Source organism: Falco punctatus (genome assembly GCF_963210335.1).
Source record: "Falco punctatus genome assembly, chromosome: 4".
In the NCBI taxonomy this organism is placed as follows: Eukaryota; Metazoa; Chordata; class Aves; order Falconiformes; family Falconidae; genus Falco; species Falco punctatus.
The window spans coordinates 44,493,274-44,519,419 of NC_137583.1; the positions used below are offsets into that span (position 1 = coordinate 44,493,274).

At 64.2% G+C, this 26,146-nt stretch overlaps 6 protein-coding genes across 14 annotated transcripts; 1 reads left to right on the forward strand and 5 right to left on the reverse strand.

Annotated features, from left to right (window-relative positions):
- Window positions 1-73: 73 nt before the first annotated feature.
- On the reverse strand, window positions 74-3,144 carry GZMM (granzyme M; the record flags this gene model as incomplete). Of its 4 annotated transcripts, none has more annotated exons than XM_080385463.1 (6): window positions 74-386; window positions 1,250-1,373; window positions 1,686-1,940; window positions 2,241-2,385; window positions 2,509-2,668; window positions 2,847-3,144. In XM_080385463.1, the coding sequence occupies 6 exons, from the start codon at window positions 3,142-3,144 to the stop codon at window positions 379-381; spliced, it is 990 nt and encodes a 329-aa protein (XP_080241589.1). In that variant the 3' UTR covers window positions 74-378. The 4 variants fall into 4 exon arrangements, with proteins under 4 accessions (XP_080241589.1, XP_080241587.1, XP_080241588.1 ...); XM_080385461.1 differs by having other exon boundaries at window positions 1,250-1,433; XM_080385462.1 differs by having other exon boundaries at window positions 1,250-1,466; window positions 2,545-2,668; window positions 2,847-3,025.
- Window positions 3,145-3,175: 31 nt separating this feature from the next.
- On the reverse strand, window positions 3,176-5,403 carry LOC308063043 (UPF0449 protein C19orf25 homolog). 3 transcript variants are annotated; one of them, XM_080385472.1, is made up of 3 exons: window positions 5,363-5,403; window positions 4,522-4,739; window positions 3,176-4,445 (listed from the first exon to the last, which is right to left on the reverse strand). In XM_080385472.1, the coding sequence occupies exons 2-3, from the start codon at window positions 4,712-4,714 to the stop codon at window positions 4,264-4,266; spliced, it is 375 nt and encodes a 124-aa protein (XP_080241598.1). In that variant the 5' UTR covers window positions 4,715-4,739; window positions 5,363-5,403; the 3' UTR covers window positions 3,176-4,263. The 3 variants fall into 3 exon arrangements, with proteins under 3 accessions (XP_080241598.1, XP_080241599.1, XP_080241597.1); XM_080385473.1 differs by having other exon boundaries at window positions 4,567-4,739; window positions 5,306-5,392; XM_080385471.1 differs by having other exon boundaries at window positions 5,306-5,392.
- Window positions 5,404-5,485: 82 nt separating this feature from the next.
- On the reverse strand, window positions 5,486-10,583 carry REEP6 (receptor accessory protein 6). 3 transcript variants are annotated; one of them, XR_013927825.1, is made up of 7 exons: window positions 10,374-10,583; window positions 7,653-7,746; window positions 7,256-7,394; window positions 6,772-6,940; window positions 6,453-6,520; window positions 5,715-5,960; window positions 5,486-5,612 (listed from the first exon to the last, which is right to left on the reverse strand). XR_013927825.1 is itself a non-coding variant. In XM_080385489.1 (6 exons), the coding sequence occupies exons 1-6, from the start codon at window positions 10,486-10,488 to the stop codon at window positions 5,943-5,945; spliced, it is 603 nt and encodes a 200-aa protein (XP_080241615.1). In that variant the 5' UTR covers window positions 10,489-10,583; the 3' UTR covers window positions 5,486-5,942. The 3 variants fall into 3 exon arrangements, 2 of the variants coding, with proteins under 2 accessions (XP_080241615.1, XP_080241616.1); XM_080385489.1 differs by having other exon boundaries at window positions 5,486-5,960; XM_080385490.1 differs by lacking the exon at window positions 6,453-6,520 and having other exon boundaries at window positions 5,486-5,960.
- A 141-nt stretch (window positions 10,584-10,724) lies between these two features.
- On the forward strand, window positions 10,725-17,155 carry PCSK4 (proprotein convertase subtilisin/kexin type 4). Its single transcript, XM_080385493.1, has 15 exons — window positions 10,725-10,979; window positions 11,478-11,582; window positions 11,686-11,781; window positions 11,939-12,067; window positions 12,744-12,820; window positions 12,931-13,019; window positions 13,592-13,764; window positions 13,844-14,056; window positions 14,307-14,407; window positions 14,776-14,879; window positions 15,023-15,140; window positions 15,337-15,516; window positions 15,822-15,946; window positions 16,568-16,687; window positions 16,773-17,155. The coding sequence occupies exons 1-15, from the start codon at window positions 10,776-10,778 to the stop codon at window positions 17,150-17,152; spliced, it is 2,214 nt and encodes a 737-aa protein (XP_080241619.1). The 5' UTR covers window positions 10,725-10,775; the 3' UTR covers window positions 17,153-17,155.
- A 1,310-nt stretch (window positions 17,156-18,465) lies between these two features.
- On the reverse strand, window positions 18,466-21,102 carry LOC308063715 (uncharacterized protein; the record flags this gene model as incomplete). Its single annotated transcript, XM_080387021.1, has 3 exons — window positions 18,466-18,834; window positions 18,985-19,273; window positions 21,090-21,102. The coding sequence occupies 3 exons, from the start codon at window positions 21,100-21,102 to the stop codon at window positions 18,486-18,488; spliced, it is 651 nt and encodes a 216-aa protein (XP_080243147.1). The 3' UTR covers window positions 18,466-18,485.
- Window positions 21,044-26,145, reverse strand: ADAMTSL5 (ADAMTS like 5). 2 transcript variants are annotated; one of them, XM_080385475.1, is made up of 12 exons: window positions 25,977-26,145; window positions 25,085-25,154; window positions 24,852-25,012; window positions 24,385-24,445; window positions 24,198-24,306; window positions 23,975-24,102; window positions 23,770-23,893; window positions 23,089-23,172; window positions 22,361-22,524; window positions 22,037-22,280; window positions 21,691-21,762; window positions 21,044-21,609 (listed from the first exon to the last, which is right to left on the reverse strand). In XM_080385475.1, the coding sequence occupies exons 1-12, from the start codon at window positions 26,036-26,038 to the stop codon at window positions 21,296-21,298; spliced, it is 1,593 nt and encodes a 530-aa protein (XP_080241601.1). In that variant the 5' UTR covers window positions 26,039-26,145; the 3' UTR covers window positions 21,044-21,295. The 2 variants fall into 2 exon arrangements, with proteins under 2 accessions (XP_080241601.1, XP_080241602.1); XM_080385476.1 differs by having other exon boundaries at window positions 21,440-21,609; window positions 22,037-22,300.
- Window position 26,146: the final 1 nt, after the last annotated feature.

A 26,146-nucleotide genomic window follows, 5' to 3' on the forward strand; every position in this document is an offset into this window, starting at 1 on the left:
ACCGGGAAGATGCTGCGCCCCGACGCCAGGTCTCCGCCGCATGCTTCAGCTCGTTGCAGCACCAACACCCGGCTCTGCCAGCAATCACAGCTCATTTATTAACGGGGGGGGGGAGGGGGGGGGGGAAGGGAACGCACGGCTGGATCCACGCAGGGAGAGGCTTTGTGGAGGGGAGAGCACGTGGCCATGGGGAGACAGGGGTCAGGACTCCCCAGCTGTGCTGCTGGAGGTGCCTAATTAAGGTGCGCAGCTGATTGCTAATGGGCAACCTGCAGCCATAGTGCTTGCAGAGGTTCAAGGTGGCATCGGGAGGAGCCAGGCGGCAGGAGTCCCAGCGGGCTCGGGTCCGGGGGCTGCTCACAGGGTCGTGTCACCAGGCTAGGGCGCTGTGTTGGGAGGGGACGGGGTGCTGAGCCGGCACCAGGGTGCCCAACCCTCAGGGAAGGGTCTGGGGCCCCTCACTCCCATCTGCAGCCCCCTCAGCCTCCCACCCCTGGGGTGGAAGAGCCCCATCCCGGCTCGCAGCCAGGATCCCGGCGTGTCCCCACAGGCCGTGGACACGAGTCCACCCAGGACTGGACTGCGCCCACGAGCACGGGGGCTCCCGGCCCCAAAGCACGGGGGACACCCCCGCTCCTGCTGCCAGCCGGCCCCGGGGCTGGGATGGGGTGTGCAGGAAGGGTCTCAGCCCCAGGGATGGGGCAGGCTGCAGAGGGGCCCCCTGGTCCAGGTGCTCCCTGACCCCTTGGGTATCTCCCATCCTACAGCTTGCAACGGGGTGACCTGTGGGCCCCCCACATCCCAGTGCCATGGTGGGGCTGCAGGGACAGACGTGGGGCTATGGAGACATGCGCAGGGGACACAGGGGCACACCCAGGGGGCTGGGGGAGCGTAGTGAGGGGCTCTGGGGGGTTGCACCAGGGCCATGGGAGTACGCACGGAGGCCAGGAAGACACTAGGGCTGTGGGGACACACACGACGTCCCCAGGGACGTGCACCAGGGTCATGGGGACAAAGTCCCTGGGGGCAGCACGTGTCCCCGCTCCTGCGTGCCATGACCATGTGCATGACCAGAAGAGCCAGCAGTGCCCCCCACTCCCGCCCGCCACTGCCACCACTCCATGTGTGCCCCCTCCTGCGCGGACAATCCTGCGGGTTTTGCCGTGCCCCCCTCCCCCATTGCTGTATGTGTGTACCAAGGATGTTATTTGACTGGGACTCTGGACAGTATTAAGAATTAAAAGCCAACCTGTGTAAATAGGAAGGGGTGGTCTGTCTGTCCCACGCGCTGGGGCCTGGGGGGAGCCGCAGCCCCCCCGCAGCGTTTTCCGGATCCATTTCTTGTGCTTCACGGCTGAGGTGGCAACCGGTGGCTTGAAAGGGTCGGTGAGGTCCTGGCTGGTGAAGGACAACACGCCGGCCACCGCCGCCCGCTTCCCGCACACCAAGGGGCCACCAGAGTCACCCTGGGTGGGGGTGACAGTGGGGTGTGGACCCCAGCCAGGGGCCGGGGACCACCCCCACCCCCACCCCGATGCTTGGTGGGGCATCTTGCCTCTCTGCTCGGGGTGAGCATCCTCCCTGGGGTCCCCCACACCCAGGAACGGTGGCTCAGGGTGGGCAGAGCTTTGCAGCCGGTTGCCCCCCTTGCAAAGCCCTTTGCCCCCCACCCAGCTCCTCCTCACCTTGGAGGGTGCTGAGCCCCGACGGTGCCCCTGGAAACAGATCATGGTGGGGCTGATGCCGCCGTCCCAGAAGCGGCTGTTGTTGCACATCTGCGCGTCCAGCACCGTGACCTCCAGCTCCTGCAGCGTGGGCGAGAGCCCCCGGCGCCCCCGGCTCCCCCAGCCTGCCAAGCTGCAGGCTGCCCCCCCCACCGGCTCCTGGCCCAACAGCCCGATGACCCGCCGTGTCCTGCTCAGTGCCACCTTCCCCTCCAGCTGCAGACAGGGTGGTGGGCAGCATTAGACCCCCTGCCACGGCTGGGGCTGGCAGGTAGCACCCTGCTGCCGTGGGGGGGTGGCTGAGGGGGGACACCAAGCCAGCACAGCACCTGCAGGAGCTGGGGGATGTCACCAAGCTGCAAAAGCGCTTGGAGGTGACAAGAGGAAATGTCACTCAGCACCGGCATGGCACAGACCCCACCTGCCCCCCTCACCGGCTGCCCTCGTGGCACTGCCAAGGGTCTCGCTGCTCCAGCCCCATGGCAAACCCTGCCCTGCGGCCGGTGCAAGCCCCACCTGGAGAAGGAGAAGGTTGTTCTCCATTGTCTGTCGGTCATAGCCAGGGTGGGGACAGGCCATCCGGATGGGGAAGGTCTGCGTGTCCACCCCCAGCTCCTGCAGCCTGTGCAGCCCCACCACCACCGTGCCGCTGGCCCTCATCCTGCCCCACGGTGAGAGCCAGTGTCGGTGGGAGCCCAGTGCCAGCCACAGCCCAGTGCTGGCCGTGTGTACCCCACCCAGACACCCCGCCGCACCAGGCAGGATGCGGCCACTCCAGACTCACGGCTGAGGGAAGCAGTGGGTGGCCGTCAGCACCCACCGCTTGTGCAGCAGCGCACCCCCGCAGGCATGAACCCCCCCGAACTGGATGGACACCATGTAGGGCCTGGAGTGGGGTTTGGCTTCGTGTCCCCCAATAACCGATGGCTGCAGCCAGCCCTGCGCTGCGGGGGAAAGGACAGCCTGTCCCGGTGTCCAGCTGCCACCCATCGGCTGCTCCATCAAGAGGGAAAGGGCTGGGGGTCCCCAGCACATCCCAGCCCCCCCAGCAGCCCCATCCCTTGTCAGCCAGCAATACCAAGACCCTGCCAGTCGCCCCCAACCCACCGCCCCGGTGCTCACCCAGCCCAGCCGAAGAGAGGACCACCAGCAGCAGCAGCAGCCCCCCAGGGCTGCCCCTCACCCCCATCCCTCTGCCGAAGTGATACGATGCTGCTGCACTCCACACCGGCAGCAGAGGAGGCCCCACATCACGTGTGAAAGGGGAGCACGGACCACCCCCAAGGGGGGCAGGAAGGGGAAGAGGCACCCACAGGGTGACGGCTGCAGGGGTGCGAAACCACCTGCAGCAACGCCAGTGCTCCCCGGGGTCTGGCTTCGATTTCAGCCCCCGTGGGGGCGTGCAGACGGCAGGGCGCATCTTCAGTTCTCCCAGAAGGGTTTTAGTGAGATTTGTGACAATCCCCAGCACTGGGGTGACCCATTGCCACCACCTTTATTAGCACTACAGGACAACTCTGCTCCTGCCACCATCACTGCAGGGCCATCGGCCCCCGGGACCCTAAAGAGGCTGCAAAACCACCCCCCAGACCCCAAGGAGGCTGCAAAACCGCCCCCAGACCCCAAGGACGCTGCAATATGGGACACTGGCCCCTGAACAGGCTGTAAAACTGGGCTGCGGACCCCAGAGAGGCTGCAAAACTGTCCCCCAGCCACCCTGGGTCCCTCAGCTCTTTGCTTTGGGGACTGGGGCTGGCCTGGCCCGGCTGGTGGCCGAGTGGGACGTTCGCAGGCTGTGCACAAGCCTGTCAAAGAAGAACTCGGTCTGGTACTCCAGCTCCAGGAGGTGCTGCAGGAAGCGGGGCACCTGGTCTTTCTTCACGCCCAGGTAGACAGGGATCACCTTGGTGCCATGGCAGTGGATGATGTGATACAGGTTCCACTGGGAAACACGCTGGCACCACGGGTCGCCCAGTGACTTGGCGGAGAGGAGAAGGATGGCCACTCGGCTGGCCTCGATGACCTTGATAGCAGTCAGGACGACAGATGTCCCGGCTACTTGGTCCTGGTGCTCTGTGTAGCCCCGAAAACCCTCTTTCTTCAAGCGTTCCGAGATGCGGGAGGCGATGTGGTCATCCTCAGGGCAGTACCAGATGGAAAAGTCATAGGTGAAGCTGTGGCGCAAGGGTGCAAAGGACATGCCACCCGCGGGGGATCAAGTTCACAGGCAGCAGGGACCAAGGGCGGCAGCCGAGCCTTTCCTCCTGCACCAGGAACGTGCTGCCGTGCCAGCCAGCCCTACCCCGGCCATGGGCAGCAGATCACACCACTCCCCAGGGAAAGGTCAGGCTGCCAAGGCGGCACAGCCCCTCCGACACGCCAGCGAGGTGCCGGCAAGGCGCGGCAACGCCAGATCCTCCCGTAAACCAAACCCTAATGGCTCTACCCCCAGTTCAGGCAGGCAAAACCGCAACTGCCGGAGTCCCGAGGAAACTCCGGCACCTGTGTAGAGGGATCTCGAGCACTAAGGCCGCCGGGCTCAGAAAGCTTTCTGCTTCATTTCCGAAATGCCGCGCTCCAAGGCCATTCCCGCCTGCCGCAGCTCCTCGCACTGCTCCCGCAGCCGCTCCTGGGATTCCTGCAGCCGCTGGTTCATCTCCACGTAGGAACGGCTCTGCCAGTAGAGCTGCTCCCTCTCATCCACAGCGGGGCTGGGGGAGCCTGGCGGGGGGCAGGGCAGGGGGGGCTCAACCTGGGGCTGGGGGAGCCCCCCACCCACCCTGCCCTCTCAGCTCACCTGGGGGTGGTGGAGACCCCAGCCCACCCTGCTCTCTCTGCTCACCTGGGGAGGGGCCGCGGTCCCGGCAGGGCTCCGTGGGGAGGAGGAAGATGGGGTCGCCTGGGTGGGTGCCCTGCACGTCAGCCAGGATCTGCTCCACGCTGGGGGGCTCAGGGCGGGTGGGCAGCACCCGCTTGGCCTTGGAGCTCATCACGGGGTGGCCTCATGCATGGGGGCTGGGGGGGCAGGGGATAAGTGGCCTGCGCTGCCCCCACCCCAACCAACAGAGAGACAGACTGACCGACACCCCCCCCCTCCCTCATGCTGCCCTTCGGACAGACACACAGACCCCCCTGCCCCCGCCCCCCCCCCCCAACATGCAAGCAGATCCACTGCTGCCCCTTGCCTGTCCCGATCGACCTCCCACCACCTGCTGCAGGGTGGACAGACCCCCTCCCCACCCGCCAGGACAGACAGACACTCCCCCCACTGCCCATCCCAGGACAGACAGCCCCGCAGCCTCCCCCAGACAGAGGCCCCCACTTGCCTGCCCCAAGACAGACAGACAGACACACCTCCAGTATGGAGGGGCAGATCACACACACACCCCCCGCCCACCCCAGGACAGAGAGACAGAGGCCCCCCCTTGTCCACCCCAGGACAGACAGGAGCCCCCCGCCCCGGCATGGACAGACAGAGCCGCCCCCTCCCTTGCCCCCACCCCCCCGGACAGACAGACGGACGGACACCCCCCTTGCACCCCCCAGGACAGGCAGACGCCCCCCGGACAGACAGGACCCACCCCAGGACGGGCAGATGCCCCCCCCGCGACGCTCCCCCGCCACGTCCCCTCGCCCACCGGCCCGCGCCGCGCTTCCGCCACGCCCCCCTACGTCACGCTCCCACGTCACGCCCACCCCGCCCCCACGGCCCAGCCCTCTCGCTCTTAAAGGCGCCGCCCACAGGGAGCACACGGAGGGGGGTGGTTCGCGGAGCCCTGGGGGTCTCCGGGGTTTTATTGGGGGCAGCATTGGTGGGGGCTGGGATCGGGTCAGGGGAAGACGGGCCCGGGCCTGGCCTAGTGGGACCTGGAATGTGGGACCTGGGACCTGGAGCCTGGGTCTGGCCCAGTGGGGCTGGGACCCGGGACCCGGGTCTTGGACTTGGGTCTGGGTCTGGCCCAGTGGGGGTTGGGGTCTGGGACTCGGGACCCGGGTCTGGCTCAGTGGGGGCTGGGACCTGGGTCTCGGGACCTGGGTCTGGCTCAGTGGGGGCTGCGACCTGGGACCCGGGCCTGGCATAGGTGGACTAAGGGCCCAAGGTCTGGCCTAGGCAGACCCAGGCCTGGCCTGGGTGGCTCCAGGCCCAGGCTCGGGGTTGCGGTGCCGGTGCCACTACAGGCCCCTCTCACTTGCTCTTCTCCGCTTCCTGTGCCAGGTTCAGGGCTGCTCTGGAGGCTGCAAGAGACACGGGGACAGTGTTGGAGCCTGTCCCTGGTGCAGTGGCCACCCAGCCAGTGGCCTGGGGATGAGCCCAGCCTGGCTGTGCACCACCATCCCGTTCCCTCCCGCTCCTGCCCTCCCCAGGCCTGGCAGGCAGCTCCTGCATCCAGCGGGCTTTGGTTGGAAGCCCCAAGTTGGTGCCAGCGCTGAGGAACACACAGACATGGCAGGGCCAAGGGACGACACATGGCTTGGGGGTCTGGCTATGGGAGGTGTTTCTGGCTACGGAGAAGCAGGAGGGCAAGCGCCTGCTCTACCAATGCCAAGGGAGGAAGGGGTGGTTGTGCGTGGGCCACATCAGCATTTGCAAGAGCAGGAGAGTGGTTTGGCCAGTGCCGTGGCCATCCACAGGATTCAGCCAAGTGTCAGGTGGTAGCAGCAAGGCAACCAGCGCAGAACATCCCCTTCCCCCTTCAGCGGCAGCGGGAACCGCGGCTCTTTACATACAGACAAGCTGAGCTGCGGTGCCACCTCGGCCGTCAGCCGGGCTCTGCTGCTGACCAGAGTCTGCAGGACTGGACCGTGAGGCGCAAAGAGAAGAGAGAGAATTATAGAGACGAGAGCGAGCCCCCAGCCTGGCTCCTGCCACCACGGTGGGACGGGGCTGCAGCCGTGAGAGCACGGCCCGCGGTCACAGAGGGACAGCTGCTTGCTGGTAATTAAAGTGAGAGTTGCCTGCATCCCAGTGGAGCTGGGCTGTGCTCCAGAGAAGACAGCCTGCCCCAGACACAGGGAAGGACAGCGGGGACTGGGGGACCCACGTTACCTTCGCGGGTGATGCTGGAAGCTGTGTCCAGGGCTTTAGCGCTGAGGTCGCCCAGCACGTTGTCCACGGTCTGGTGATGCTTGAGGAACCAGGGCCGGATGATGTTCTGGTAGAGCACCTGCGACCCATTCCAGGAGACGGGGGCCATGCACCACACCAGGAACAGGCACTGCAGGGAGGAGAGACACTCCAGAGCTAGAAGATGGTAAGGCAGGGCCCAGGCTGAGCGAAGCAGCCCCCACAAGAGAGAAGAGCTGAGCTGCTCCAGTCCCAGCTTGGCCCAAAGGCAGCAGCTTCCCAAGGCTGGAGCTCGCTGGAGGTACCAGGACCTCAGCTGATGTGGGAAGCTCCACACTGGACTGTGGCCCCACCGTGGCCACAACCACCACCCTGATAACAGGGCAGAGCCCATCACACTTGGTTCCTCCAAGTTCACCCACCAAGTGAAAGGACTGGCCCCAGCAGCCCCTGGCAAAGCCATTACCTTTCCAGCGTAGTAGAAGGGGAACCAGTAGAGGAAGGTGTCAGAGAAGAACTCTGCTACGCTGAAGATGCCGTACACCACCCAGTAGGTCAGCCACGTGGTGTCATCCTCCTTGCTGGAGCTCTCGATGGCTTTGATGCTGCAGCAGGAGAGCGAGAAGGGCACTGCTGCTGCAGTCCTGCTGCCAGGGTGGGCACCTCCTTCCCCAGTCCTCCAAACCCTGGAACAAACCTGCCTACCGGGTGCTGCTGCTCCCAAGCTAGGTCCCAGCATTTTCAGGAAGGTCCTAAGAGCTTCCCAACTGTAACTCCCTGTTTACCAAGGAGACCCTCAGCTAAGGCCAGGGAATGCTCTCTAGATGCTGCAAGGGAGGCTGAGCTAGGACACTGGTACTTACGAGACGTATGCGGGGTAGACGAAGCCAATGAGGTTGCAGAGCAGTGAGGCGCCATAGCCAAACACGAGGTACAGCCCCAGGAATGCCACAGAACCTGCCAGGGGGGACAGAAAGGACCGTCACATGCCTGCTGACATAGATGGTGAGGAGAGACCCCGGCTCAGTCTGCTGAGCAGCTTTCTCATCGCAGTAGTGAGAAAAGGCACACGCTAGGACCCTCTAGTTGGGAATAACAGCCACCATCAGTTAATCCCAGTATGACCCTCTGCACACCAGACCACGGAGTTGCTCAACATGCCATCTGCACAGCCACGTGGCAGAGTCTGTCATGGAGTGCAGGTGCTTGCTCATTCCCAAGGGAGCTGCAACCTCCTCCTGTCACCGTTTGTCCCCTCCCTGGCCTGGAAGGGACTTTACCACAATAAACTTGCAAAGCTTTTGACCCGTCGCCAGCCTGGACGTGGGCCAAGGTTGCGGAGATGTCAGAAGCAGAGACTTTTAACACACACCTGCGGTCCAAAGTCAAAGCACCGAGCTTCTCTGTGCGCAGGGCTTGGAACCGCTTGGCATTTTGGTAACGACTGTTCAAGGAAAAGCCTTGCCACCAGAGCCAAGGGCCTGGGGGCAGCTCCCTTCTGCTCCCTAGACACAGCTCCTGCACGTGCTTGTGCTGAGCAGCCGCTGTTCATTAAGAATTCAGCCCCTTGAGAACCAGAAATCCAATCCCACTGCCTTGTTATTAAATTAAATCATTAAAATTAAATGTAAGCCAAGACTTTGGTCATTTGGAGCCTGCCCAGCCCTCAGACAGCGGCCGGATCAGTGGAGCTGGGAGAGCCAGTGGATGTGGGAAGCCAGGGCAAGGAGCCCTTGCTGCCAAAACCGTGGCCACAGGGAAGAACTCTTGCTCAGGTGTGGGCTCAGGGGGCCCGGAGATGCCAGCCCCCCACAGCTCCCTCCCAACCTGCTGACACACAGACCCTGATGGGGGCAGGAAAGCAGCTTGGGGGGACATGCAGAGCCGGAGTCAAGGGTATTTACAGTCACAGGCCAGCAGCATCTCCCCCACACTCTGTAAAAACTCCTCCATCCGCGCAAGCTCTGTGCCCTGCAGCGGGCAGGAAAGCCAGGACTTAACTCGTCTGTGCCAGTGAATTAGAGAAAAGCCCTTGCTTGGGCTCAGGGGATGGATTATCCCCGCTCTGCTCACTGCAGCATTTCTGCACCTTGCTCTGCCCACCCCCCCCGGGCACCAACGGGGCTTCGAGTCTTTCCCAGGAGACAGGCAGGAGCAACACGGCTTTGGAGCAATCACAAATCTCCCTTCAAGGAAAACTCCGAGGCAGGTTCAGGCAGCGCTGGGTTTTATTTCCCCCCAGAGCCTTAGGAAGGATTTCACGGGCTAAGTTTAGCCCCCAGAGAAATTTATGTAACAGCAAAAAACCAAGTGAAAGGTTTTGCTTACAAAGAGCTGCTGAGGGGGGTGGCCGGAGCCATCCCACCATGCCTGTCCCAGCAAGGAGGGCAAGCAGCCAGTGTGAGGGCCGGCCCCGTGCCTTGGGAAGGAGACACCATCCTCCGGGATGATTTTTTACTCCGCCAAAGCCACTGCATGGCTGACCTGGCTGTGCTGCCCAGAGGCCAGGCAAGATGGGCTCCAAACCACAGCCCAGGGGTTGTTCCTGGCTCCGGGGATCCAGAACCAACCCTGCTGGCTTCAAACACAAATCAGGAATTACTCCAGAGCCAGAGGAGGGACAAATCCAGTATTTTTAGTTTAGCAGCAGCTTCTCCTTTCCAGGACAGGGACCGAGAACTCAGGATCATTGCTCTTCAGTGGAAACGGTGCCTCTGTTCCTCCCCTACCCCCAAAAACTCATCAGACCCGAGCACCACCAAAGCCCCCAGACCCTTTTGCTCAGAAGCCACCCGGCTGCCACCCACCACATCCACACCCAACCTGCTGGCAGTGGCACATGCCCGTTCATGGAGCCCTTTCCCCTCTGAGTGGGAAAATGAGCCCCGCAGCAGGTAAAGGACCAGGAAATCGCACCAGAAGGTGGAAGGCTGAGGAAGGGGGAAACCAGGAAAGGTTTCATATAAAAAAGCAAATTGGAGAATGCGGAGGGGTGTGAATTGGCAGAGAGCAGGACCGGGCCGAGGGTCAGAGCGCGGAGGGGGGTCATGTCATGCTGGGAGGACGCTCCTCCAAGAGATGCCAGCTGGTTTCCCAGGAATGAGCAAACAGGATCGGGTTAACAGCCGGGCCTCTGCCCTCCTGCAGGGCAGGGAGGACAGGGACACTGGGACAGGAGCTCCTGTCCCCAGCTGGACAGACCTGCCATGATTTGGGGACTGACCCGACAGACCCCCTTCCGTCAGGGCCAGGCTTCTGCAGGGTCTTGAGGGCCTGGCTGACACCTCAGACATGCAGACCCCACGGGTTTTGGGGTGTGCTTCCCCCTTGGGTCAGTGTGCGGGATTTCACGCCTGCCGAAGGTGAGGACGGGCGGTGCTGCCCCCCCTCCCCGGCCCTCATCCCGGCCCTGCTCCGCCAGTGTGCCCAAATGGGGGTCTTGCCCGTGCCCCCCGCCCCCGACAGCCCAGAGGGGCTGCCAGGACACCCCAGGATAGAGGAGAGACCCTCGGAGACCCCCCAAATGGGAGGGGCGGGAAGGGAGGACCGGGGTGATGGGGGGGACCCGGGGGTGCCGGTCGCACCTGTGGCCAGGTAGAGCCGCTGGACGCCGGTGCGGGCCTCCAGGCGGCCCAGCAGGTCGCCAAGTGGCCCGGGGCGATCGAGGAGGCGCTGCAGGCGCTGCAGCACCGTGCCCATGGCTGCGGCGGCCGCCCCGCTGCCACGGCGCCGGGCCACGGAGGGGCGGGGCCGGGCCACGGGGGGGTGGGGCCACGGAGGGGCGGGGAGCGGTTAGAGAGGGACACGGCTAGAGCGGGGAGGGGCGGAGCCAGAGAGGGGGTGGGCGGGGACAGAGCTGAATAGGGCGAGACCAGAGCGCGGATGGACGGGGCCAGAGCCGGGAGGGGGCGCGGCCAGGTTTGGAAGGGGGCGGAGCCAGGCCGCGACTGGCGGGGCGGCGCCGTCGCCATGGCAACACCCGCTCAATGCCCGTGGCCCGGATGGCGGCGTGGTCGAGACCGGCGCTGGGGCTGGTACTGGTGGTACTGGTGATGATGGTGGTCACTGCCGCCCTGCCAGGCCCCACCAAGCCCCACATCTACCTGAGCAGCTGGGCTGTGCGGGTGGCGGCGGGGCCGCGGAAGGCCAGGGACCTGGCCCGCCGGCTTGGCCTTCTCTGCTTGGGCCAGGTGCGGCCTGGTGGGTGGGTGCAGGCCAGACAGCTGCCGCGGTTAGGGGGACAGGGCACACCTGTCGTTGGGCTAGGTGATCTCCAGAGGTCCCTTCCAACCTTGGCCATAGTGTGGTGTGTCCGCCTTCACTCATCCTCTGCTTGTCCCCTCCGCTCATCCCCACCACATGTCCCAGAGCTGTTTTAATTTTAAAATAGGGCATTGAATTATTCCCTCTACTGGTTTTAAACCATTGGATGCAGATAAAAGCATGAGCTTGGCATTGCTAAGCACCTCTGCGTGTGCATGGGTGAGCAAGGAAACCCAAAGGGCACCCCCAAACCTCCCTTGGGAGCCTGCCACATCTCTGAGTGATGCTCTGCTTGTCCTGCCATGTACAACTGACATCCAATGTGTCTGTCTGGTCTCTACAGGCCACACAGAGCTGGCACACGCTCCCGCAGCCCGGCTGCTTGTCTAGAAACATTCTCTTACAACAGCTCTTTGCACCGGCAGGTGATGGAGGGAGAGCCTTATTATCATTTCAAACACCGCGGCACCAGGCAGAGAGCCTTAAGCAGACACTGGGGCTGGAATATGCGTCTGACTAAAGAGCCAAAGGTAGGGAGGAGACGGCTGCAGGGGGCTGCAGGGACTGAGGCTGCTGCGTGCCATGCTGGGCAGGCTCTGTCTGACACCACCACCGCTGCTGCTTCCTACCCAGGTCCTCTGGTTTGAGCAGCAAACTGTGAAGAGGCGCACAAAGAGAAGCATCAGCGTGGTGCCAACAGATCCTTTGTTCCATCAACAGTGGTACATGGTGAGATTTTACCGCTTTCTCTTCTAATCCTCAAGCAAATCACCTCACCGACAAGTAAACAGTACTAATGCTGGCAGTGATGAGGCAGCAGAAGAGTCCCTGAAGGTCACCGGCAGCCTGCTGCCCAGGGGCTGATTAAATGTAATCTGTTTTCCAGAACAATGACATCGATCCTGATCTAAACATCCTCAGTGCTTGGAGCAAAGGGTACACCGGGCTGGGGGTTGTGCTGACCATCCTGGACGATGGGATTGAGAAGGATCACCCGGACCTGTCTGCCAACTATGTAACTACAAGGGGCTGAGCAGCATGGGCTGCGTGAACCGGCTCCTTCAGGGTGTGTTGTCTCCTGGGGAGGGTGGGAGCTGGTGCCTTCATCCCACGCATGGGACTCTGCCTCTCTGTGGCTGGATCAAAAGGTTTGGTGTCTCCCGCAGTGTTCTCACATCAAGGAAACGTTAGAACTTGTACATGCTCAAATCTCCAAAATAGATGTAATTACAGCAAGCTGCAAAGCCAGTAAAGCTAGTAAATCCTCACGTGCTCTGAGAGCTAAGAGGAAAGGATAGGTACATCTTAGTTGTTTATAACAGCATGGTTTCAGTGATTTGTAGTTCCTCTCTCTTCACCGCGTGGCTGGCAAGGCTCACCCTCAGGTGACTCACCATGCTGGGCTTTCTCACTGGACACAAGCCTGGCCACAATGAAGCAGTACAGTGATGTGCAAAGTTACGCTCCTTGAGCGAAACCCTGTTTCCAACAACTCCAGGCTGACCTGGGGCAGCTGCTGGGTGCAAAGGGGCCTCCCTTGCCCTCTCCAGGCTGGGCAGGCAGCGAGCTTGTGGGCAGGCAGGGTGATCCACACTGCCAGACACCAGGTGAGGTGCCAGGTGCCTATGCTGAGCAGTCACAGCCTGTGTTGAAAGGCAGTTTGCTCATGCTGGTGCCTCTTTTTGTAATAGGACCCCCTGGCAAGTTATGACTTCAATAACAACGACCCCGATCCCCAGCCCAGGTACACCACCACGGACGAGAACTGGTAAGTTTTTCCTAGCAGCCTGTATTGGGTGCTTTATCTCTCTGGGGGATGAGGCTGTCCCAGGCCCCTTCACCCTTCACAGAGGCTGGCTCACAGGCTATGTCCTTCAGGCATGGGACACGCTGTGCAGGAGAAGTGGCGGCTGTTGCCAACAACCAAATCTGTGGAGCAGGTGTTGCATACAACGCCAAAGTTGGAGGTGAGCCATTGCTCCGGTGTGCTGGCAGGAGGAAAGTTGCAAAACAGCTTCAGCATGCTGCGGGGGGGGGACGCGTGGCCCCAGGTGGGGCTGCTCTGGGGGGAACCACGGGCTTGCAGGGAAGTAGAGGGTGTTGCAGTGTTACCACACATCTGGCCATGGTGCAGGGCTCAGCCCTCCTCAGGAGTTTAATGCCCACCATAACACCAGGCTCCTGCAGGCAGCACCAGCACCATGCAGGCTCAGGCTCCCCTGCAGAAGCGAGTGTGGCAAATGGGGTTAAAAGCTGAGAGAACTCACCGGCTTAATTGCAAAGGGCTTAAGGAGGAGCTTTGGAAACCACCACATGGCAGCAGCTGTACAGACCTGTGGGAGCCTGATCTCCTTAGGGCAGCGTCATGTGAAAGGGGCTCAAGGCAACTGGGGGGGTGAAGCAGGGGCCAGCAAGAAGGTCCTCAGCACTTACAGTGGTCCTGCATGTGTGAAGCTCCCATCTACCCGGAGTGAGCTAGCATGGCATCCCAAGTGCTGCCGCCTCTTGGACACTGCTGCTCCTTGTCCTGGCCCTGCAGGTGTGCGGATGCTGGATGGTCTCATCACGGACATGGTGGAGGCTCAGTCCCTCAGTCTGCATCCCCAGCACATCCATATCTACAGTGCCAGCTGGGGCCCCACGGATGATGGGAAGACTGTGGACGGGCCAGGTGTGCTGGCTGCGAAGGCCTTCTACAGAGGGGTCAAAAAAGTAAGCTTGGTGCTGGCCTCGGGGACCCCACTGGTGCAAGGACTCCCTGCTCACCCTCCCTCTGCCTCCTCCCTGCCAGGGACGGGGTGGTCTTGGCTCCATCTTCATCTGGGCCTCTGGCAACGGTGGGATCAACTACGACAACTGCAACTGCGATGGCTACGCCAACAGCATCTACACCTTGTCCGTGGGCAGTGTTCTGGCAGGCGGCCAGAGGCCCTGGTACAGCGAGGGCTGCGCTGCCATCCTCACCACCACCTACAGCAGCAGGACCACAAGCGAGGTGCAGATTGTGAGTGCCATGGCAGCTCTGCCGGAGCAGTGACCCTTGGGCAGACACCACTTCCCAGCACAGAGCGGGGTCATCCGAGCCTTCCTTACCTGGGGAGGGAGAGGGGGGCTTTAGTAAAGTGTCTGTGTTAGACTTCAAAAAGCATGAGGGGACCCGGAGGGAGCATTTACTGAAGTTACCCAACTCCAGCCGGTCCTGCCCTCCGCTCCAGCAGCAGGCAATCGTGCCAAGACCCCCCTCTCACCCTCAGGTGACCACCGACCTGCACCACCGCTGCACCAACAAGCACACGGGCACCTCCGCCTCGGCTCCACTGGCCGCAGGAGTGATCGCCCTCGCACTGGAGGCCAAGTAGGTGATATTGTGGCAGCAGGACAGTCCCCGGGGGGAAACCTGGGGCCTCACCAAAACCCTGCAGGAACAAGGAAGGGGGACTTTGCTAGCAGGGAGGTTAGGGGGTGCAGAGCTGAGGTCTACCCGGGCTCTGGTGGGGCGGCATCTTCTCCCAAGACAATGTGGCAGAGTGGCCAAAGGCAGAAGGAGAGTTGTCCTCTGGAGGTCTCTGTTGCTCCCATTTCAGCAGCATAGGAGGTTGTGAGGGGACCAGCTCGGACTCAGACAGCTAACTCGCCCATGTCAGAAGTTAAAAGAGCCAAATCTTACCCTCAAAAGCTAACCTAAAGCAGAGACCTCTGTCCCCAAGTCCTCCTTGCTTCCAGCCCAGCACTGACCTGGCGTGACCTGCAGCATCTCGTCGTCAGGACCTCCAAGCCCACTCACCTGCAGGCAGAAGACTGGGCTGTGAACGGGGCTGGACGCAAGGGTGAGTGGGGACTCAGCCGCTGCCTGCGGGGAGCCGTGCTGCCCCTCAGACTCCTGCCAACCAACCTGGGGCAGGAGCCCCCGCTGTGGTCTCAGCGCGGGGGGGGCTCACGTGTCCTCTCTTGGGGGGCATCTGCTTTTCAGTGAGCCACTACTACGGCTACGGGCTCCTGGATGCTGGTCTGCTGGTGGAGATGGCCAAGGCATGGACAGGAACTCAGCCTCAGCAGAAGTGTTCGGTCAAGGCGCTTCATGCCCCTCAGTAAGGGATGAGACCCCCTGGGTCTGACCTCACACAGGGACTTGCTTGCAGCAAAGTCACGCTGTGCCCGTTGCAGGAACAGGCTGCACAGCTCCTGCTGTAGCCACAGGGCTGTGCTTACAGGTTGTGGTGGAGGGCAGGATGCCCACGGAGCGGGAAGAGACGCCCTTACCTCTCTCTGTCTTGTACTCGACAGGACCATTGGCTCCAAGCTCACCGTCTCTACAGATGTCTCCTTCTGCTCTGGGAGGACCAAGTGCATCCGCTCGCTGGAGCACGTCCAGGTCCAGCTCTCTTTGAGCTACAGCCGCAGAGGGGACCTGGTGATCACTCTGACCAGCCCGATGGGGACTACGTCCACGCTGGTGACCGTGCGGTAAGGGGGCTCTGCGGGCCCACAGGGAGCATGTTGCAGTGAGCCTTACCAGCTGCTGGGGGGCACAGGAGGCTCCCCATCTCACAGCCTCTCCCGGGGCCAGGAGACTTCCTGACAGCGAGGTGGCTGCTTCTGGCCCCCGCAGGGAACAGGCTCACTGTGCCCAAAACTCCTCTGTGGCCCCTGCCATGTCTTGGTGATGCCTGCTCATACCAAGATCAGGGTGACTCTAGGGTCCCCTGGAGCCGCATCCCACCCCTCCAGCCCCTGAGGCTGTCACTGAGCTCTCCTCCCCTCTCCTCCAGCCCATATGACACCAGCCAGCAGGGCTACAAGGACTGGACCTTCATGTCCACCCACTTCTGGGACGAGAACCCCAATGGGACCTGGGTGCTCCAGCTAGAGAACAAGGGCGATGCCTATAACACAGGTGGGTGTGGGGGTTGCTGAGGGAGTGAACCCCTTTTACTGGGGTCATAGAATCACAGCGTGGTCAGGGTTGGAAGGGGCCTCTGAAGATCATCTAGTCCAACCCCCTGCTCAGGCAGGGTCTCCTAGAGAAGGTTGCACAGAGTTGTATCCAGGCGGGTTTTGAATGAGGAGATGCCGCAGCCTCTCTGGGCAGCCTGTTCCAGTCACCCTTAGAAAAAAAAAGGTTTTCCTCATAAGAAGTTCCATCTGACTGTGTTGGAGTCTGTGCCTGTTGCCCCTTGTCCTGTTGCTGAGCTCCACTGTAAAGAGCCTGGCCCCACCTTCTTGACACCTGCCCTTAAGTTACCCGGTACCCAGTTGTTCTTTGTTCTTCCTTCCCCCACACTGATAATCAACTTGTTGGCTTGTCCTCATCCTGCTCCTCCCGGGCATGCCAGCCCTCTTTTTCTGCCCAACCATGGTTGCTTGGTTTGAGGGTCTCTCCGGCCAGCACATGGGCATTGCATGTTCTCCCACACACAGCCCCAAAGCTTCCAGCCCCCCAGCTTGCACATCCCAGGCGCTGGAGGGTGGGAATGAGGCTGCCACCAGCACCAAGTGTTGTCCCTCCTGCCCCCAGGTCTGCTGACCAGCTTCATCCTGCACCTCCACGGCACAGACGAGGACATGGTGGCCAGGCGCTTTGCAGCCTCTGCTGTGGACAAGTGCATCAGGCGGGACGCGCAGGGAACCTGCGAGGGTGAGCAAGTCTTCAGGCAGGAGGGGACAGTCCTCTCTGCCCTGGATGGCCCCGCAGCCTGGCTCACACCACCATCCCTCCACAGAGTGCAACGGCTCTTCGTACGCCTACCAGCGCTCCTGCCTGCCCTACTGCCCTCCACGCTCCTACAGCCGTACCTGGAGAGCCAGCGCCACAGCCATGGCCCGCGTCTGTGCCAGCTGCCACCCCTCCTGCTACACATGCCAGGGCGCTTCGGCCAACAACTGCACAGCCTGTCCCTCCTCCCGCACCTTCGACGAGCTCACCCACTCCTGCTCCCCTCCGCAGGGCTTCCCCCCCGAGGAGCGGCTGCAGGGTGGCCGTCTCCCTGTCTTCATCTGTGGCAGCCTGATCCTCTCAGCCGGCCTTTATGTCACATATCGTGTGGCCTTTTGCTGTGTGAAAGGTAGCGCCTGCTGTCGCCGGGTTGGAAGGTCAGTGTGACACCAGCCTGGGGTGCAGGGACACAGGCTGCTGGATCCCAGCTCGGGACAGAGCTGCCCTCCCCTGACTTTCAAAATAAACTGGTTGTTGCCTCTCCAAAGGGTGACTTCCCTTCCCAGCAGCGCCCAGGCCAATCCCACCCCGTGTCCAGCTCTGTGCAGCAGCAGAGACGGGGAGATGGCTTCCCTGCCTTGCCCCCCGCCCCAGCCCCCAGGGATCCGAGCCGTGCAGGGGGCCCAGCCTGGCACGCTGCTGCAGGGCAGCTATTCCCAGAAGGGCCGGGCTGCGTGGCTGGCAGCCCTGTGTCCTTGGCGAGGCACAGGGGGCTGTGGGGAGGAGGAGATGTGACTTCTCTCCAAACAGCTGCACCCGAGCAACACAGCCAGCCCCTCCAGCGCCAGCCACCACCCCACGCAGCCTCTGGCAGAGGGCTCGCAAGCACTGCCTGGGGAGAACAGCCTGGACACGCACCGCTGCTGCACGGCATGCTCCCCAGTTCTTGTCAACCAGCAGCCTTTAGCCCTTAAAAAAGGGGTCCCGGGGTTGCTGCATCCCAGGGCTGCCCTACTGTCCCCCTCACCCGCAGCGGGTGGGGACAAATGCCCTCAGCCCTCGCTGTCCCATTAGGGCTGGCAGCAGCTGCGCCCCGGCACGCAGCACGGCACCAGGCAGGGCTGGGACGGGCATGGGGAGTGCTGCCAGCTGGGGCCCTCCCAAGGGACATCGGCACCAGGCCAGGCTCAGCCTCCCAACCGCAGCACCCTGGCTGTCCCAGGACACGGCCGCAGCGTGGCAGGGTGGGGGCGGTTTGTCCTGTCCCCCCCATGCCGGCTGTGCCATCCCCGAGTGTGGGGTGCTTGCACAGCTGAGGGAGTAACAGGATGAGAGCGAGACCTTTGTCTGAGTGTGCAATCACCACAAAAAAACCCTCGGCCAGACCTCACAGAGCACAGGCAGGGGCGCCACGATGAAGCTTTTCCTCAAAAGGCAGCTGAGAGTAAGGGGCTCTCCCCGGTGGGACCCCCAGCCCTGGCCCAGCTGGGACCCAGGCCAAGGGAGAGCCCTGGGGGCAACAGCTTTGCCAAAACACCATCCAGCCCCGTGCTGCAGGATGGGTAGAGCCTGGATGTACCAGGCACATGTCCCACGGCAGCGCCAGCCCCACCGCGGCGTCTCCTCCATCCCACTCCTCTGCCAGGGCTGGCCCAGTCCTCAGCGGGCAGCCTGCGGTGCTGGAACCCGATTGTGGTGCACAGAGGGAGACGGGGATAGGGGAGGGTTGTGCCTGGAGGGGGGACAAGGGCAGCTCAGCCCACCCTGCCCTCCTCAGCCCTCAGCAGCCAGCTGAGCTGTCCCAGCAGCAGGGAGAGGTGCGGCAGTTCCTCGTCCCGTGGGTCCCACCACCACCTCGGCACCAGGAGCCTGTTGGCAGCCTGGGGAGAGTGAACACTGGCCGTGGAGGAGCCATGGCAGCTGCGGTGCTGCCGGGGGGACAGTGCACACAACCCCCCACCATGAGAGCCAGCACTGCCAGTACCTGGGCAGGGAAGCCCTGGTGGTGCAGGGCCACCGTCTTGGCCAGGTCCCTGCCCAGGTGAGTCAGGTCCCTCCAGCAGCAGCCCCAGGCACAGAGGTGGTCCCAGTGGGACCAGTCCCTGCCACCCTGGAGGTCCCCAGCTGGGCTTCACCAAGGCCATCACCAGATCGGCTTCTTCTTGGGGTCCAGCACATCCAGGACCTTCTCGGTACAGTCCTGCTTTGTGGTTGTGAAGATGAAGATCTGGGGGAAGGGGCAGAGGTCCCTGCACAGGCTGCCCGAGTCCCCCCATCACCCCGATGCAGCGGCACCCCACCAGCTTCCCATGGACCCCGGGGGAAATGTGGGGGCTCTGGGTACCTCGTAGGGCTTGGAAAGTCTCTCCAAGAACTGCTGCACATGGGGATGCGGCTTCACATGGACCTGGAAGGAAACAGCATCTGCAGGAAGCCCCAGAAAAAACACCAGCAACCACGTCCTGACACCAAGGTGATGACCAAGAGCAGGACCAGCACCCCGAGTAGGATCCCAGGGGTCCCTCAGCCACCCTCTCCCCTGGATTTCAGGCAGTGGGCCCCCTTCCCCTCAGCCTACAAGGAGAGGACAGCGGCACAGAGGCCGTGTGGACAACGCGGCTCTTCATTGCCATCCAGCGGCCCCAAGCCACAGCCCTCCATGCCAGACCCCCCCCATCCCCACTGGAGACCCAGCACCCACCTTGTAGGCATCTCCCTGGCAGACCACGGTGACGGTGGCCGCAGCACCCCACAAGCACCAGGAGCAGCCCGGGGTCCCCTCCTGCAGCCAGTGAGCAACGTCAGACCCCCAACCCCAGGGCTGCAGCCCCCCCGCCCCCTCCCAGCTCCAGGACAAGGGCATGCTTTGACAGGCTGCAGGTCTTCTGGGGACCATCCCTGCTGGGACCAGCCTGGCTGGAGGAAGGCAGGGGGTCAGTGGTGCTGCTGGGGGGGGGCTGCAGGGACCCCCTCCCTTGGGCACCCAGCACACATCCACAGGGAGCCATGAGAAGCAGGCACTTGGGGAACAGAGGGGTCCTGGCAGCACAACAGGGGGTGACCCCCCTTCCCCAGGTAGGGATTGCCCAGGGGGGCACATGCTCACCCCTTCCCCCAGAGCAGGGGGAAGCAGACACCAGCCTGCAATGGTCCCCTTTGAGTCACAGCTTCACCAGCCAGACCTTCCTGGGGGTCACAGGCACCAAGAGAGGGACGTGGGACATGCTCCCAGGGGTCCCAGCCCCACAGCGGGCAGTGCTCCCCCTGGTTCCGTTCTCTCTGCCGGCTCTTGGCACGTTGACAAGCACCAGCCTCGGTAGCCAAGAGCCCCCGATGCATCTCTGCTCTCCCTGCAGGGTCTCTGCACGTGGGGGAAGTGTCCCCAAACCCACCATGGGACGGCCACATGGGGAGACCCCACACTCAGGGTGCCCAAAGGTGACAGCACAGAGCCCCAGCCCTGGGGCTGCTGACATTTGTTGCACCAGAAGAGCTCCTGGAGCTGGGGGTGCTGTCCTGGGGACCCCCAGGGGCACAACAGCCAGCATACCCACCCCACCCAGGAAAACCCCCAGCAACCCCAAACCAGCTACGGGACAGGGTGGTGGGTGGGAGGGGGCATTTTATAGGGTGGAGGCCCCTTTCCAGCCCTAATCACTCCAAGGCACCTGCGCTCCAGAGCACACGGCATCACTCAGGCTTTACTGGGACCAGCTGGGGAGCCCAGTACAGAGCCCCAGCTGCCCCCCCCCCCCCCCCCCCAGGCTCATCTCTGGCTTCTGGTGATTAATTACCCGATGTGCTAAGGACCCTCCTGGGCTGGGAGCTGCTACTCCTGCCCCCCCAATACACCCACCCTGGGTACCCTCCAGCTGTGCCCAGTCTGGGAACAGTCACCAGTGCCACGAGCTGGGAGAGCTCAGCTCTTCCCCAGCACCAGCTCCAAACCCCACCCTGGCTGGGTGTGAGATCATCCCAGGAGCCCCGAGTGGGTGCTGTACCCTGGGGTGCCCAGTATAGCCCCCCCAGGCACATCCCATCCCTGCGTGGGCCCCGCGGCTGTGCCCGCCAGCCCCTGGGTTGGGTTACGGACAAGGGGGCTCCGGCACAGGGAGGGACCCACTCGCCTCCGCCGGAAAAGAGATAAGCAGCAGGTCCCTGACCTCGAAAGGCAGTGCCTGGCGGGTGTCCATCCCAGGGACATGCTGCTGGGCGGCCGCATGGCGCCGGGGGCTCAGCACGGGGACGCGGGAGGCGACCCCCTGCCCGGGCACCCTGTGGTGGGGATGGCATGGGATGCCATGCGCCAGCTCCAGCCAAGAAGGGGCACACAGCAAGCGAGGTGATATACGGGTTTATTTTCTGCAAAAATAAAATAAATTACCGCCCTCCTTCATGCCCCCCCCAGCCAAGTCAGCCCCATGGACGGTGAGTTGCCCAGCACAGGGCAGAGGGCAGGACGGGGGTGTCCCTGGGGGGCCTGGCCCCTCTACAGCCATGGAAAGGGCTCAATGCACCACAGAAGCATTTCCAAACCCCGGGGTCCCACCAGCTGCTCCCTCCCCAGGTGATGGAGCCTGGTGGGGGATCTCAGGGTGGCTGGGGCTGGGGGCAGTGCTGGGCTGCCTCCCGCACCAGCCGGTCCTCGCGGGGCGTCCACGGCCGGGCGTAGCCATCGTCCTGCAGCAGGATGCGGTTGAGCGTGTGCTCGTAGTTGACGTGCCGCCGTGCCATCAGCAGGTACTGGCCGCCCTGCCGGAGCGGGGGGCAGCCGCAGGTGTTGGGCACCCACAGGTACTCCCGGCGCACCAGCGGGAAGCGGTGTCGATACGGCGTTTGCACCTCCACCTCGTAGCGTGTCTCCTGCCCTACCAAGCGCCGCGCCAGGATCCGGCCCTGGAAGACTGTGGGGCGGGCACGGGGCACCCTGAGCCAGGCACATCCCCCAGCATCACCCTGAGCCCCTTCCCAGTCCCGGGGCTCACCGAAGTCACTCTGGCAGAAGTGTCGGATGCGCTGAGAACGTCCCTTGGTCGGGCGGCACCTCCCGCATCGCCCTGTGGGGGCAAAGCTGCAGCAGTTTAGGGGGGAGAGGGGACATGGCACCCCCAAAACCCCCTCCTGCAGTGGTGGGAGGGGGCATTGAGGGTCCATAACCCATAAGGAGAGAGGGGACACACCGCGCTCCTGTGACTCCTGGGGAGGGTTAAGTCAGGGGGCCCTTTTTTAGGGCCCCATCTCATTTTTGCCCCTGAGGCTCTCTGAGACACCCCCTACAGCAGAGACCCGGGGGGTGGGGGGCTTTGGGGATCCCTGTGAGGCAGCAGGCACCTGCGGCAGCCCTGGCCCAGCTCCAGCCAGGGGGGCTTCTTGGTGGCAGCTCCGTGGCAGAGCCCCTGGGCTGGGGCAGTGGCACGGGGGCTGGGGTGACCGGGGGCTCCTGGGGAGGGGGGCTCCCAGCCCCCCGGGGCTGGGGCTGCCGCAGGGGGCTGGCATCACCACGGCTGGGCTGGGGGTGCCTGCGGGGCAGCCAGAACTCGTACTCGATGCCAGGGTTGTGCTCCTGCAGCAGGACCTGCACGGGCAGGGGCAGAGCTAAGGGGAGCGATGGGGGCCGGCTGCCCCCCCCCCCCCCCCCGCCACCTCTGCCCTCACCATCACGTGCAGATCCTCATCAGTGGGCCCGGGAGCCTCCAGGCTTTCGGTGCCGTTGGGGGCTCGGGTGTAGCGCAGCTGGGTGCCAGCCACCTCATAAGGCCCCGGCCAGGCAATGGACCAGTCCCCGTTGAGCACGTAGCGCCCATCACTCGTCATCAGGGCTGCGGGCGGGAGTGTGTCCGGGGGCCGAGCACCACACGGTCCCCGGGACCCCCGTGCTGGGCTGGGGGGCAGCCCTGATGCCTAGGTCCCCACCAGAGGCCTCTCCCAGAGCAGGGAGGGCAGCGTGGGCTGAGAGAGCTGCGGTTGGGGCTCGGGAGAAATCTGCTTTCTTGTAAGATCTTGGCTTTGGTCCCAAGCTGGAGCCAAACCCTGGTGCACAACTCCCCCCACCCCACCCCACAAGCCCTGGTCCCAGCTGGGGACAGGGCCCTGCCTGCATCGGGACGGAGGATTTGGGGGGGTCTGGGGATGGGGGGTCCCAGTCTTGGTCCCGTGGTGGCTGTCCTGGCCCCGCTCCAGCTCAGCCCTTCCTGAAATCCATGGCCGTGGCCTCTGGAAAATTGCCCTGAGTGCTGGCGAGTTCACTGAACCCATGATGCTCAAAACAGCATCCGAGCGGGGAACCGGCACGGCACGGCACGGCCACCCCCTGCCCTGCCCTGCCTGCACCCATGGGTGGCACCAACCAGGACCAACTGGGACTGAGACAGGATATGTCCTACCGAGGTAGTTACGGCTCTTGTCTGTCACCTTGATGTGAGTGGCCCCAGCCGGGATCGTGGTCACGTTCATGTACCCAAAATAACCTGGGGCAGGGGGAAAGTCAGAGTTAGGGCAGAGCCAGGGCATGGCCCAAAGGGACAGCCTGGGGATGGGGAAGGGGGACAGAGTTGGGGGGACCAGGCACAGAGGAGCTCCGGGTCTGGGGCAGCACCAGCAGCATCAACCCTGCCAGGCCCCAGGTGCTGGGACAACTGGGGGACCTGACGATGGCCCTGGGGTGCCATCCAGGGCTGTCTTCCCTCACCAGCACCATCGTCCCCACAGCCTGGCCAGGCGCCCCATGGACACGGGATGTGGCCACGAGGACCCTGGGTGCCCCCAGGGACCCCTGAATGCCCCTGGGGACCCCAGAGGACCCCCCTGGAGGAGCAACACCCTCATCAATGAGGCAAAACCACCCCGGTGAGGAGTCTCCTCCAAGCCTGCTGTCCCTGTCCCTGCGCATTGGGTCAGGAATGGATCAGGGACGATGCCCCAGTGGCGACGGGGGAGTTGGAGAGGGGACGGGGTGACAGGGGACCCAGGCGATGCCTTGGGGACACAGATGGGGGACGGGAGGACAGGGAGCCAAGAGCCAAAGCATTCACCCATGGAGGGGGCCGGGGCAATGGTTCATTCACCGGAGGAAGGGTCCGCGCCCTGGAAGAGGCGGTGCACGAAGAGACACATTTCATGGCCACCACCGCACTGGCCGCAGGCGTCAGACCGCGTGCCCGAGCCCAGGATCCCATCGCAGCCCACGCTCTGTGGGGAGCCAAGACCCAGCCTCAGGGTGGGGGGGCTCAGAGCCAGGGGCTCTGGGGGTCCCAGCCCCACATCACCCACCAGGCAGCGCCCACCGACGCAGAGGTCCGGGGAGCCAGGGCTGCAGCGGGTGCCGTCCAGCACCCGGCCGAAGGTGTAGTAGAAGTTGTGCCCCATGGCCAGGCAGTTGAGGTCGCAGACGTTGGGGGCTGCCGGAGCCGGGTGGGAAGGGAAGGGGGTGATGCCGGTGGCAGCCACGGCCCCCGGCTAGCCTGGTGATGCCACCCACCACCCTGGGGCTCACCTCCATGGAAGGGCACCCAGCGGTACCGCACCGGCGTGCCCAGGACAGGCTTGTTGTCGTAGAGGGAGCATTGCATGGCACGGAAAGGCACCGAGCCGCTGGGGCAGCCCTGTGGGAGCAGCAGGATGGAACCCCAGGGGTCCAGGGCTGGTGGCCATGCCAGTGCCGTGGCCTTCCCAAGGCTTACCTGGAGCTGGCAGAGCCGGTACTGCCGTGGGTCACCTGTGCACGGCTCCTCCTCAGTGGACCTACGGCCACAACATCACCACGGTGGGGCAGGGACATTGCCCCCACGGAGCATCCCTGCCTGCGCCCCGTGTCCCCTACTGGGACTCCCCCCGGCTCCGGGGCCACCAAGCCACCGAACTAGTGGCAATGCATCCCTCCAGGGGAGCAGGAGAGGGGACCACGATGTCCCAGCACACGGGGCCACATCTTGCCAGAGCTGCACCCCAGGATGGAGGCACCAGGGTCCAGCTCCCCCCATTCCTCCCCCTCTGAAACCAGGCTGGAATATGGCCAAAGCGCACAGGGACACATGTGGGAGGTGGTGGCAGAGCCTTGCCGCGGGATTTGGGTGCCACGTGGGATTTGGGGGGTGCAGGGGAGTGGGGACAACCCGGGGGGGGCCATGCTGCCCTGTGCACCACTCACCGCAGGCACCTCCGGGTGCGGACGGTGACGCCATCCCCGCAGGAGCTGGAGCAGGGGGTCCAGGGTCCCCAGGGCCCCCAGGCGCCCAGGGCCAGCTGCCGGCGGGGCTGAGCAGGGGCTGGGGGCTCGGGGATCCCCGCCAGTGTCCCCAGGGCTGGGCCCTGCACGAAGGTGACAGTCAGCGCTGGGCTGCGGCAGCCCGGGGGTGCTGTCGCACACCCCAAACCCCTCACCTGTGCTGTGCCAACGCTGCAGCCCAGGCTGAGCCAGGCCAGGAGCAGCAGCTGCCACGGCCACCGGCACCTGCGGGAGCAGAGACCCCTGAGCCCCACTGTCCCCAGGGTGGGGGGGCTCCAGTGGGGGGTCCCCACGGGGACCCCACGAGGGGGAAGGAGGCGCAATGGAGGTGAGATGAGACACAGCTGGGGGTCCCCCGGTGGCACCAGGGGGGATGTGGGGGCCGGTGCCACCCAGCACCCAGGAGTGGGTTTGGGCAGGTGGGTGCAGCCGAGTGGGCGACGCCAGGTCCCACACACGTGCCCCGGTGGCGGCGGGCACAGGCCAGGCCCCCCGCACCCGCAGCCCCAGGCTCGCTGCCTGCTGGGACAGGACCAGACCTGCGCAGCAGGGCCGGCACCTCGCGTCGCGCCCCGATCCGGATCCGGCCCCGCCGTGGGGCAAGTGGGATGGGGGGGGGTGGTGGTGTTTGCGTGGTCCTCCCCCACCCCCCACCCTGGGTTCCAAAGAGCTTGACCCTGCAGCCCCCCAACCCAGGGATGTCGGGGGGGTGCTGAGGTCCCAGCCCCGTGGTGGGGAATCCCCCGGCCCAGCCGGTTCCCCCCACACCCCGCAGCTCCCACGAGGGTTGCGAGTGGCCGCCCGCAGCCCCGGCCGCTTGCCCCCCGCCCCCCGCGGAGCAGGGATGGCGGGTGGTCGCGGTGCCGTCGCTCCGAGGATGTGTGCGGGGGGGTTCGGGTGATGCCCAGACCCCGCTGGCAACCGGGGGGCACGGCGTGCCTCAGTTTCCCCCAGGAGCGGAGCTGACCCCGGGCAGGGGGGGTGGCGGAGTGGTTGGGGGGGGGGGGGGCAGTACCGCGAGGGTTTAAGCAGAAATCGGGACCTTACCCGGCATCGTGGGGTCCCCCGGAGCCTCCCCGATCCCCCCACCCGGCCATGCCGCCCCTCATCCGCGGTGTCCCGGCGGCTCAGTCCCGGCCCCGCGGCGGGGAGGGGGGGACCCGGGACGATCGGGCATCGCCTGCGCAGCTCCGGGGGGGGCCGGGCGAGGCTTCCCC